Genomic DNA, 13,867 nt, shown 5'->3' with positions numbered 1-13,867 from the left:
TTCCCCTTCATTGAAATCTACTATTTCTTTCCCATTTTGTACACTTCTATTTTCGCATCACTCCCTCTCTTCCTGAGCTATGATGGCATTCCATATTGCCATCTTCCACACGGCTATCACCTAACATGAAAGTTTTGGGTAAGTGCAATTTTATGTCGGATGGAAAATAGAGTCAGGTTACGAGAGCTTTGGAATAATGAAGTCGAGACACATCATAGGTATTGTGAGGTAGGGCACAAGGTGGGAGTAGGTGGCTTTGGTGATGCAATGGATTGGTGCTCATAAATTTATCTCTGGGTCAAATAGGACCCTGAGGCTACAAATAGTCTGGTTCAATCAAAATCAGTTGCCTGGGAGAGGAATGGAATTGGTGATGTGAAATAATTACTTTATAAATATATCTATATTTAGACATATCTATAGATATAATGAATGACATTGGATTGGAAACCTCTCAGAATAAAACCATATTCAGTGTAAGGTGCAATACATATATACAAATGCAATAGATTCTCAGCAGGTTTACATGCTACTGCTATAGATATTCTTGTCTACTTCATGAGTGGTATGGACTCATCTTAAGAAAATGCAATTCAAAATTATAGAATCCCTACAGTGTGGAAGCACGCCATTCAGCCCAATGAGTCCACACCGACCCTCTGAAGACCATCCCACCCAGACCAATCGCACTTTTGTAACCCTGTGTTTACCATGGATAACCCACCTAGCCTGTATATCCCTGGACATATGGGCAATTTTGCATGGCCAATCCACCTAACCTTATCTTTGGACTGAGAAAGGAAATCAGGGCACCCAGAGGAAACCCAAGCAGATATGGGCAGAATGTACAAATTCCACATAGTTGTTGAATGGAATGAAACCCAGTTTGCTAGCACTGTGAGGCAGCACTGCTAATTAATGAGCTACTGTGCCACCCAAAAACGAAGTGAAAATGGGTCAGATCCATGCAATCAATGAGGCCATAGTAACTCTGGATATCTGGGTTATCAGTGTGATATGAACAGGTTGAATAGCTTGCAAAATGAATAGACATTTCTTCTACAAAATCCCTTGTGGCATTAAACTCCAAATGCAACTAGAAGAGATGTAATTAAGTCTCTGAAATTGCCTGTCTTATGGTCTGTCTTTCACAATCTTGACTCTTTCCAGTTCTGCATAGTTCTGCATTGTATCAAGTTAAATCCCTGATATTCAACTGACCTCTTCCATCACTAAATGTTCACATCCACATCATGTTAACAGCTAATTGACAGTTTGCACTGATTCTGTTAGCAGCATGGTGAGATTTGATGTTGCATTAACAAATTAAATGCTACAACAAAAAGAAAAAATATTCTTACCTGCAAGTACTGTTAGTTTGGCACTCGTTGTTATGTCCCCAAAACTATTCGCTGCTGTGCACTCATAGATTGCTTCATCTCGTGGTGCTCTTAGTGGTTGAATTCGAAGCACTGATCCAGTGCCATCATCAAATTCTATAACCTGGAAATCAATTAAAGAGCACCTAGTTGAATACAGAACTAATAGAAGTGGTGCCCATCCCCATTCACCTATTGTACTCTTTGCTACCTTCTCCCCAGCCCCACCCCCCGCTAATCTCTTCACCCTGGAGGCTTCCTGCCTCCATTCCTGATGAAGGGTTTTTGCCAGAAATGTCGATTTTTCTGCTCGTCGGATGCTACCTGACCTGCTGTGTTTTTCCAGCACCATTCTAATCTAAACTCTGGTTTCCAGCATCTGCAGTCCTAGAAGAAACAGATCCCTTGTACCTATCCTGACAAATCTTTTCTGTCACTGAAAACAATTTGATTTATTTCACTCTCTAAGATTAGGGGAATAAAAGCCAAATTTATGAAAACTGCCCTCAAAGTGACAAAAGGTGTCATCAACACTGTTATCAAGCACTGCACAGCAATAACCTGCTGAGTGATGCCAGTTTGGGTTCTCCAGGGCCACTTAGCTCATTACACTTTGGTTCAAATATGGACAAAAGAGGTAAATTCCAGAGATGAGGTGACAGTGACAGCTCTTGATATCAAGGCTGTAATTGGCCAAGTATGGTATTCCTTATGCCCGAAATGTCGATTTTTCTGCTCCTCAGCTGCCTGACCTACTGTGCTTTTCCAGCACTACACTCTCGACTCTGAGTTCCTGCATCTGCAGTCCTCACTTTCTGAGTATGATATTAAAAAGCCCTTGTAAAACTGGAATCAATGGGTTTCAGTTGTGGGGGCAAACTCTTCAATGGTTGGAGTCATACCGGGTACATGGAAGATGAATGTGGTTGTTGGAGATCAATCATCTCAGCTCCATGACATCTCTGCAGGAGTTCCTCAGAGTAATGTCCGAGGTTGAACCATCTTCAGCTGCTTCATCAATGAACTCACTTCCATAATAAAGTCAGATGTACAGATGTTCACCGATAATTGCACAACATTCAGCACCATTTGCGATTTCTTAGATATTGAAGCAGCTCATGTTCAAATGCAACAAGACCTGGACAATATTCAGGCTTGGGCTGACAAGTAGCAAGTTGAAATGACCTCTGACAACCACAGTCATCATCCTATGTGCTAGGTACGAATTCTACCAGCAGAGATTTACCTCTGATTCCCATTGATTCCAGTTTTGTCAGGTCTCCTTGATGTCAAGAGTTGTCACTTTCACCTCACTTCTGGAATTCAGCTCTTTTGTCCATGTGAACCAAGTCTGCAATGAGGTCAGGAACTGAATAGTCTTGGCAGGACCCAAACTGGTTGCTGCTCAGCAAGTGCCGTTTGATAGCTCTGTTGATGACATCTTCCATCACTCTTGAGGATAGTTTTAATGAACTTCTTACATCTTACTTCAATTACATAGAAACTTGGTGAGATTATGGCTGACTCCTGTTACAATTTCTTAAGTTCTTTGTAAACTGTATAGTTTTACCCTGATTAAACTTCAGTGGTATCTCTTTATATAGAAAAAGAAATTGCTGGAGAAACTCAGCAACTCTGCAAAGTCAGACACTCAGAAGGTTCTGAAGAAAGGTCAATAGACTCTGCTTTCTCTCCACAGATACTACCAGAGCCACTGAGCTTCTCCAGCAATTTCTGTTTTTGTTTCAGATTTCTACCGTCTGCAGTTCTTGGCTTTTTGTTTGCTACTTCTTTAAAGATTGGAGGGTCCCTCACCCTCTGTTCTGCTAAACCACACTTCTAAGTGAGTGCACACCATAATGAGCAAATAAAACACTTCAGGTGGGTTAAACATGGTAATGGATTTCTCTAAGTATTACTCAGTCAGCCAAAAAAAATGTAAATTACTGTTACAATTCTGTCATGTAAATTAACATTCAATATCTATGATTCTTCCAAGTAGTTCAGCCTGGTTTCATCCAACCTTTACCTTTAAGTATTAAGGGTCAGAACCTTACCTCAAAGCGCTGAGAGCTGACTTTCTTCCCTTTTTTCATCCAAGTGATACGAGGTTTAGGTTCTGCTACTGCTTGGCACACAAATGAAGCCACTCCTCCAGAAATTCCAATCTGGTCCACAGGGATTCGGGTAAAACTTGGCAGAGCTGCAAATGATCAGAGCATTGTAGATTAGTCCAACTGTCTGGATATTAAAACAAAAATGTAAACACAGCTGATCGTGCAGCAGAATTAGAATCATCGCAGAATTAGAACTATCATAGAACATTGCAAGCAGAATGAACCTCATTCATGTAAATACAAAGATAATAAGACATGCAGAAATTCACTCTAAAGCACGATGTCCCTGCACTGGATGATGCTTATCAATCAATGGTTTAAAAAATCACTATTGTCACTTTCCTGATTTTCATTGACTTTGGTCTTGAGTTGTGAAAACGTAACCACTAATTTAAGTTTGCAAACAATTACAGTCAACTCATGACAAAAACTCAAATGCTTTAACAGATTTACTTTTCACCGTCTGGCAGTACAGAACTTGAATATTACTGGGAAAAAAAATCATTTTGCACTCAACTGAAAAATTTGCAAGCAATACCACCATAAAGGAAAAAAAATTATACTGTTTGAGAAAAGAAAGCTGGTAGGTTAGAAAGTGGACTTTGACTAGTTAGATCTCTTGTCCTTGAGCTCATGATGTTGCCAAGTGGAAACAAATGAACAAATTAATTTGAAGCAGAAGTAGCCATTCATCCACTTGGCACTGTACTTTCACTTACAAAGCTCTGTCAAGTCACGAATCAGGAAATAGCAATGTTTTTCTTTTGCTAGATACAACCTACCTTGCTAACCTTAAGTATTATTTGTTTTATGTTTATACTTTTACTTATTCTGTGCTCTGATATGTCAAGAATCTATGCTGCTCTAATGCAATTGGAATTGCAATTGCCCCATATTTTAAACTCTTCCTTTGTATTTGTGGCTGGAATATTCACTTCCTTGGAAGTGGCAGGGAAAGTAAGAGGAAAGGCAAATAATCATATGGGTTGGCACCAGAGATATCCATGTTGCATCTTCCCTTCACCTCAGAAAATTAAGTTCTTAATGGGAAGGCCCAAGTTTAATCTTCGGAACTGCTTCCAACTAAAGCTCTTCAGGATCAATTAACAATCACAGAAGGGCTTCTGCAAGCAATCGACCCAATTAACTTGTTCATGGCAGTTAAAAAAAATTACAGCCTTCCTAATTGTTGCAACAGGACCTGCTGGGTGGGAGCCTCAATCTGTTCCAATCCAGGGGCAGTCAGGGACATGGATGGGATGAAGTATGATGCTTGCCCTGCCTCTGTGCTACCTCTCCCTACATTTCCCACCTCACAATTTCCCAGCTGATCAGTAAATTTTCTGCATGCTGATTTTCAGCAATGCTGTACAACCAGCAGCCTTTAAATGGTGCTATAGCTCAAATCAGAGCCGGACTTCACGATCCTGCAACTTGTTTGGCTGAGAAGCCCACCAGATCACTGCTCAAGTCCCTGATCAACATTGATCAAGGAGGCATTCTCTTTAGTGGCGATGGTGAGTATCTAGGTCTTTTGGCGCCTGCCTTCTCACTCAAAAGTAATAAGGGAAAACAGCAGCCTTCATTTCCCTACATCAAGCAACATTCTATTGACTCTGCACTACAGATCATTCTGCTATAACCTACAGTTGCATTCCACTGCAACCTCACACTATGGGAAACCAGTATAGAAAGTCGCACTGGAGAAGATTGCTATAGAAAATCCCTATACCCGTTTGACAGGAGGTTTGCATTATCCAAACACAATTCGTCAATCACGTTATAGCCAATTCATGTTAATGAAATGCACGTTAGACCAGAACCACATTTTTCTAATGTCCTCCATACTACTAGATAGATTATTGCCTTTTTAGATTCCCTACAGTATGGAAACAGGCCATTCAGCCCAACAACTCCACAATGACCCTCTGAAGAGCAACTCCATATTTACCTGTGACTAATGTACCCAACACTACGGGAACTTTAGCATGGCCAATTCACCTGACCCGCACACCTTTGGATTGCAGGAGGAAACCAGAGCACTCAGAGGAAACCCACACAGATACAGGGAGAATGTGTAAACTCCACACAGACAATTGTCCAAAGCTGGAATTGAACCCGGGTCCCTGGAGCTGTGAGGCAGCAGTGCTAGCCACTGCTTCTCATTGTTTACTGCTTTCCATATTATATAACTCTTGTTTAAAATGCAAAATTCCATGTGAATGGACAGTAAACCTTAATAATTATTGAACCAAATAATCACCGAGAGTCAAATCTATGAAATCATTCAAAGTTAGAATTGACAATGAAGATCAGGCACACAGGCTGATATTTGTCTATTACATTCCAGAGACTTGAGGGTGAGTGCAACATTCTCGTTTTCTGATTGGTACTCCAATTGTGCTGAACTTTTCCAGCAAGAGCTCAGGATAGGAAAAGATACTGACTGATATCACTTTTTCTGAATTACTTTCAGAGTTATTGGGTTATTTCCTAGTATCCATAGAATTTTTTTTTTTAAATTCCAAATTTTGTACAGGCCCATCAGAATTATAGTTTACATCCTTTTGATCAGGGACTATTATTCTATATAGGGTTATTTGTTATTAATCCTGTAACTCTCTCTTATAAGTACAAGTATTTTGCATAACATTTCTAGCTTTCTAACACAGACTTGGAATTACAGTGAAAACCTTCTGTCTGCATGTAGTCAAATAAAAGTTGGGAAATTTTGAAATCACATCATTATAAAATTATGTCAACTTTTAAATTAGCAAGGCAGAATGGATAAAACGTTACTAAGAAATTGGAATTCTATAAAGCAAACATTTGAGGGAATAGCGTTTTAAATTTAGAAAATTGGGTATTTTAGGGAGCTTTCTTTATTTACTGCAGTGACAAATATCCTGAGGTGTGGTTAACAAAGCTTGTACATGCACTGCTAGCTTATATTCACTCTGTTAATATAAGCAGTGTGAATTCAAGGTCACTTGGAGTTGCAGCACATTGCAGAAACACGTGAAATGGAACTGTGAAAGTTTGAGGCTAATAGGATAAAGTATCCAACTTCCAATATTTTATGTACTTTGTGCCAAGGCCGAATTCATTGTTCTCTGTCAAAACTTAAAAGTTCACCATCACTTTTTAAAAAGTAAGTCAGGTAAATATCTTGACAAAATATAAACAATAATCAGCAGTTATTACTCATCCAGCACCCCTCACCACCTAATCAAATAAATTAAATTGACTTTGAAAACAGGAAAGTCGCATTAAGGAACCCAGCAATTTTCAAGTGGTTTTCCAAAAGCTAACTACTATTCACTGTGAAAGGTATAAGCAGTGCTTATAAAAGATCATGAATGCCTGATCAGGACTGCATATTGAATGTGTTCCATACACCAATTCTAACTACATCTTCTCAATTTGAAATCAAAAAATTCGGAAATCAAAGCCAAAAGATAGAAATTCTCAGTAAAAGTAAAATATCGGAAGGTTGGTAGTTGGGACATTCTGATTTGCACAGGAAATAAATCCAATAGTCACATCGAAGTATTATGTGGATAAAACTGAATTCATTTAACTCAAATCGTGATTACTAAACAAATTGGTAATTTCAGTCTGCTCTCAGTAAAGCAATTATTTTCTAAGCCTGAATTGCAACTGAAATACAGAGATATAAATGAAAAGGCAAATCAAATAAACTGAACTAGCAAAACTTATCTCAAAAAAAGGTTCAAGAAGATCAAAACACACTTAAAAACAGGAATCATGGGAATGAATCATGTGGATGTAAATAGTTACATTTTTATAATAAACTTTCTTTTAGAAACAAACAAGTAGTCTCATTCATTGCTCATTTTTCAATGTCAAGAAGATCAACTAATACATATGTAAATTTAGCTTGTCGTAAATTTCTCTTGACCTGTGAAAGGTACTTCAAACTCTCTTCAGATAAAACACAAATCAAAGATGAGACGACAGCACATTCATTCAATTATGCACTGTTTTGGGTTTTCTGCATTTACATTGATGCCCGAAGGTTTCTGCATGCATTCTGCTGATTTGGATCCTCACAGGTTGGTGCCATTCATCAACTGACAGGAGTGAATTGCAACAAATGTAGCTGTACTCTAAATATAAGGACTTAGATTTATTCTAAAAGTATTTACATTGTATTTTAGATTTGCGATCAATTATTTTTGGATCAGTTCCAGGTTTCAGCCTCTTCCACTAGATGATATCTACTATGATTCGATATTCAAAATGGTCTCTCTCCACTCAAGGGTTTGGGAAAGAGAGAGAGAAAAAAATTAAGAGTAATTCCTATTAGTTGAAAAGTAAAATTGATAAAAAAGACTGCAAGTCTTTTCAAACATAATCACTGCTGTCAGATACATTCCCATTTCAAAGCTCTGACTGTACTGTATGTACTATGGGAATAAAAAGCCATGAACACAGGCTTTTGACAGGAAAAGAACTGTACAGATCATACAACAGCTGTGAAGATGAATGCACACATAGGAAGTCTCTTGACAGAATCACCTTTGTGACTAACCGCCACCAGGTCTCATCTCTGGGCTTTGACACTAGTTTCAGCTCAGCTTTAAATGATGTATCAACAATAAAAGGGGATATTGACAAACATCTCACAAACTTATCTGTCCGTGGGCTGTTTAGATCACTGACAGATGGATACAGATTTTGATAATATAGAAAAACACAAAATGTTATATCCTTAACCATATTGAATATATATATGCATTGGGAACATTAAATGCAGTAGATCCTCTTAATTTGAATCATCTGATAATCCTTTTATTACCACGTACTCTTTATATCATTTGTTTCAAATTAGCTAATTCACCATTCAATTGATAGTTCCAATTTAAAGTTGTGGTTTCATTCCTGAAAATTGAAACTTGAAGTGAACTTTAAAATAAAATGAAAGCAAAAATGTAATTTCCTACTTACAAACAGATACTTCCTGTTCAGGAAAAACTGAATGAATTTTAAGCAGAATGTGGCCTCCTTATGTTCTGTAGCTTCATCGGGATAAGATGTCTAACATTACAAACTAATCTCACAGGTATTACCCTCATCTCGAGGAAACTGCATTCTAATGATGTGGAAGTCGAAGTTGGGTTTGGATACATGGTTTAGTTGTGGTAGCACAGTCACTTCTTCAATCTGGTTTCATTAACCCCAGTCCCAACCTTTTTTTGTGACTCCACTGGACATGCTGAATTTAATGACTCAACATATATTTCATTACATGTTGCATTTTGTCCATAATTCTGACGTCCATGTTGATTTGTCAGTGATTTAAACAGACCGTGGGCACCTGAGTATATGAAATGTTTATCAAAATTCTTCTGCCAATTACACGCACATTTTCCAGCATCAATTACTGATTGGAACCCTGGTTTGGCTCCATTTTTCTCTGTCTCCCTAAGGTCCCAGAGACTGCTATTCACCACACACTCTGGACAGCAACTAATCCAGCTTGTTCATAAATTTTACAAGAGAGAAAGTGAGGGCTGCAGATGCTGGAGATCAGAGCTGAAAATGTGTTGCTGGAAAAGCGCAGCAGGTCAGGCAGCATCCAAGGAACAGGAGAATCGACGTTTCGGGCATAAGCCCTTCTTCAGCCTGAAGAAGGGCTTATGCCTGAAACGTCGATTCTCCTGTTCCTTGGATGCTGCCTGACCTGCTGCGCTTTTCCAGCAACACATTTTCAGCATAAATTTTACAAGAAAACATCCCAGAGAGGATAGTGTTCCTGAAAACTCAATATTTTATCCATGTTTACATGGCAGAAGGGTGATGGGAAAATGAACTAATGAACACGTGGAGTGAATGATTTAAAGGAAAAACTTCTAAACCTATCTTCACTGTCCCACTCACTCACAATGAAGTGCAAGCTTAATGACTCCAATTTCTTTTCATCTCAGCTTCAATAAAACAACAAGACAGGAAGCAGCAAGAGGATATATTGAGGCTCAGGGTTAGGGGCTTAGGACTTCAGCTTCAACACTGCGGTGAGAAAGGAGACAGTAAGAAGATGTATTGAAGCCCAAAACTTCAGCTTCCACATAGAAGGACATTGGGTAGGCCTTTTAGAACAAAGATACGGCGAAGTGTCTTCACCCAGAGAATTCTTTGCCACAGAAAGTGGTTGAGATCAAAGCACTGAACGTTTTCAAGAGGGCGTTAGTTATAGGCCTTAGGACTAAAGTGATTACAAGTATGGAACAAAAGCAGAAACATGGCACTTAGCATTATGATCAGCGATAACCATATTGAATGGTCAATTCTAGTTCCTGTTTTGTATGTTTCTATGTTTCCACGTAACAGAGCAAGAAAGGCAATAGAGAAGGGTAGAAGAGGATATACTGAGGCTGAGGATCAAGGGAAGGGTAGGGGAAAGAGAGGAGGCAGAAAGATAACATATTCAGGCTCATGTTCAGGGATCCAGCACTTCAGCTTAGGATACTCAGATATGCAAATTGAAAGAACATAGACAATAGAAAAGTAGGAGTGAAGTCATAGCAAAAGAGAAACAAAAGTCTAAATTGAGTTACTCTGCATATATGTGAATGAATGGAAAACAGTAAATAAGATTGGGGAGTTACAGGTGTAGATTGCCCATGGAATTTTGATGTAATAGTGATATCACAGACTTGGCTTAAGGAGGGGTAAGACTGAGTTTAAATATTCAAGAGTACAAGGTAATCAGAAGAGGAAGGAAAAGCGGATAAAAGCAGTATTGGTTAAGAAGGGCTCAAGAAAGAGAATACCTTGGTAGGTGCAAGGATAGAAATCAACTTGATGAGAACTAAGGAACAAAAGTTGTCCAATTTACGGATTTATTTTACAAATTAATTTACAAATAAATACTTTATATCTGATTTTATTAAAGAGAGAGATGCTATTCAGGCCATAGCGACAGAGGAGGGTACTCAGTCACCAGAATGTTTAAAATTTGATAGGGCAAAAGTGTTGGATAGACTGGACTAAATGAGATGCACTCAAGGATATTGAAGGAAGCGAGAATGGAAATTGTAGAGGCACTGGTCACATTCTTTCAGTCTTTTCCAGAATCAGGGAGGTGCCAGAAGACTGGAGAATTGTGAATATTACGACCATGTTCAAGAAAAGTTGAAAGGAAAAGCCAAGCAGTTTAACTTCAGTGGTGGAAAGATTCTAGATTCAGTGAATTCGTAGTTCTCTGGAAGAATGTGGATTGATTAGGAAAAGTCAGCATGGATGTCTAAAGGGAAATATGTTTAACTAACATGTTGGGAGATATTTTTGAGGAAGTAATACGAAAAGTTTTGACAATGCTAACTGTTTTGACATGGTGAATGTGGACTTTCAGAAGGCATTTGATACAGTGCCACAAACAGACTTGTGAGGAAGGTTTTGGTCATGAATAAAGAGGTCAATAGCAACATGGACACAAAACTGGCTAAGTGATAGGAAAGAGAATAATGGTTGTGGATATTTTTTGAGCTGGAGGAAGACTTGGAATGGAGTTCACCAGGGATCGGACCTTTGCTTTTCCTAACATCTATTAATAATCAACAGCCTGGCGTGCAGAGAGCAATTTCAAAGTTTACGGGTGACACTAAACTTGGAAGAATTGTAAACTGTGAGGAGGATAGTGTAAAACTCCATAAGGATCTAGTCAAGTTGATGGAGTGGGCATAAAGGTGGCAGATGAATTTCAAAGAACAGTACAACACAGCAGAGGAACAAGCCCACCAAAACTGTGATGACACATGATGCTTTTCCAAACCAAAAGCATTCTGTCTGAACGCAATCTGTTTCTCTCTATTCTTCTACAATGGTGCCCACAATAAAGATGGCAGAACACAGTGCAGGTTCAGCCCCTTTCATGGCTCGAAGCTGATCATCCGTGAATATGGGAGAGTGAATTTCTAATTCGGACCTACAGACCTACAGATGTACATCAAAACATTATAAAGCTAGTCCACACTCCAGCTCCATTCTCTCAAACTCGACGTTACCTCACCCTGCACAACATCCTTTCTTCTTCCAAGTTGGCAGGAGTAAGATGCTTCAGCTAGAGCTTAACCACGCCATCCATTTCTTTTTCTTTTTCTCTTTTGTGTTTTTTTTTCCTTTCTTCTTTACTCTGCATCATCCTGAATTCCTGGCCTCAGCACAGACTCGTCCTCCTGACCTCAGCACAGACTCGGTGAGACGTGGTGTTCTCCCGGCATGGCATGGCATTCTTCCAGCCTGGCATGGTGGTCTCCTGACCCAGCCTAGCAGTCTCTCGGTAGCTTAGCATGGTGGTCTTTCAGCAACTCACGGCTATCTTTCGAACGGGAGTGTCGTCAGCCTGGACATCCAGCCTCGAGGTGATTCCAGAGTGGTCTCCTGGCTTCGGTAGCCTTGAGGTGAAGCCCAGCATGATCCAAAGTCAAGACTCAGCACAGACTGGATTCTAGGTGCCAGACTGGGTTGGAAATAGTATTATTCTGAACTTATTATTTCTCTATTTTCTAATTTACTCTTAAGATTTATAATGATGGAACTTTTAATTATTTATGTTTCTTTTTTTTGCCTAAGAATCTGTACCTAGGTACTTTGTAACTAATATGTTAAGTGGTGACTTGTAAACTCTTCATAACATTCATTTGAGTATATGTGACAGTAAAGCTAATCCAATCTCTCCACATTATCTAAAATCCTCCAAACTAGGCAACAATCTGGTAAAACGTTTCTGTATCCTCTCCAAGCCTCCATATCTTTCTGGTAGTGTGGTGACCACAACTGTGCACAAAATTCCAAATGTGGCCCAACCAAAGTTTCTACAGCTGTAAATTTAAAAGTATGGGTTCGACTTTTGTATGAGTAACATTTTGCAAAGGTTCAAATCCAACCTTTTCCAACACCTCACTATCACAGAATTACCAGCCTGAAGACTGTTCCCGCAAATCTCACTCATAAATGTAGCACAAAAGGAGCCAAAATTATGTGTGCAGACACTAATAACTGTACAGCTTTCTTTGGTGGTGCAGTGATCTTTCAGCGGATCATTTGCCTAAAAATTAAGTGATGACCTATGTGCAAGGTAAATTAAAATGGATGGTTTTTGGTCAAAGTTTGGTGCACGAACTTTACACAAGATTAACCATTACTCAAGCGTATACTGCAGTAGCCAAGATGGGAGATGCACTGACTTTCTCTTGTCTCCCTACTCCATATATTACCACACAAACTGCATTATTTTACCCAGTTCCTAATATACCAATTGTATTCTTTCTCTGTATTAGATTTAGAATTAAAAAATCCATCAACCAGTCTTCTTTAATAAACACAAGGTTTATTATAAAACAAAACTTATTCCACAAAGGGGCAGAATTGGTTAACAGACAATTGTAATCCGAGACATTCAATTATAAAATATTCTTATTGACAATATGTCTGAGCTCTTGAAGGCAAAAAGAACAAGATTTGAGGTGTTCGGGGCTGCGAGTCTGATGTTCTGGCACACATGATGAATGGCACATACTAGGGATCTTTGTAGATGCATTCATTCAGGAAATATTGAGAAATTGTTTCAGAGCTTCTCATATGAAAGCACCTACACCAGGGCTGCAGTTACTACAGGAGATTCACATAGGTTATTTTTTAGAAACAGGAGAGTTTAGCTGGGAAGCTTCTTTTTTTCACTAATCTTCTCCCCGACTGAAATTCCAAATAAGCTCGAATCAGAACCTCTCTCCCACTCCTTAATTCAATCAGATGTTTTCTGCGAAGTGAGTTCAAGCAAATAAACAGAAATTATATGTGATTTTAAGAAATGACTTGTTAAAAATAAAGTTTCAATGTGTCTTTTAATTCAACCTTAAATGTCTGTCATTCTTCAAACTTAGGTCCTCACAAATTATTAAATATTGCAAAACAATGCTACAGTTTCCTAGTACAAAATGGCTAAATTACCCACAGGCTATTATGAGTTGATTTATTCTCGTGGAGCACACAAGTTCTTCAGCTGATGGATGAATAACAGCAACTTTCAAGGGAGGATAGATGTCTTTGCTATTTCTATGAATGCAACACAAAATTCAAGTGTGCTAGATAAATGAGATACAGGGATGTAATTTCAAGGGATCATTCAAAAGAAGACCGGTAAGCCTGACCTCAGTGGTGGGCAAGTTGTTGGAGGGAATCCTGAGGGACAGGATGTACATGTATTTGGAAAGGCAAGGACTGATTGGGGATAGTCAACATGGCTTTGTGCATGGGAAATCATGTCTCACAAACTTGATTGAGCTTTTTGAAGAAGTAACAAAGAAGATTGATAAGGGCAGAGCAGTAGATGTGATCTATATGGAC

General features: G+C 38.8%; 1 protein-coding gene across 25 annotated transcripts in view; it reads right to left on the bottom strand.

Annotated features, from left to right (window-relative positions):
* The window catches only part of LOC122554240 (receptor-type tyrosine-protein phosphatase F-like), a 465,745-nt gene that overhangs the window by 261,658 nt on the left and 190,220 nt on the right, over window positions 1–13,867 (bottom strand). For all 25 annotated transcript variants that reach the window (XM_043698932.1, XM_043698931.1, XM_043698941.1 and 22 more), the window contains 2 exons: window positions 3,437–3,582; window positions 1,362–1,503 (listed from right to left, as the gene is read on the bottom strand). In XM_043698932.1, coding sequence (XP_043554867.1) covers window positions 1,362–1,503; window positions 3,437–3,582 — 288 coding nt within the window. The remainder of the gene's footprint in view (window positions 1–1,361; window positions 1,504–3,436; window positions 3,583–13,867) is intronic.

Source organism: Chiloscyllium plagiosum, chromosome 11, assembly GCF_004010195.1.
Source record: "Chiloscyllium plagiosum isolate BGI_BamShark_2017 chromosome 11, ASM401019v2, whole genome shotgun sequence".
Taxonomy (NCBI): Eukaryota; Metazoa; Chordata; class Chondrichthyes; order Orectolobiformes; family Hemiscylliidae; genus Chiloscyllium; species Chiloscyllium plagiosum.
Note: the sequence above shows the minus strand (reverse complement) of the source record. Positions and strands in the feature narration are given on the sequence as shown.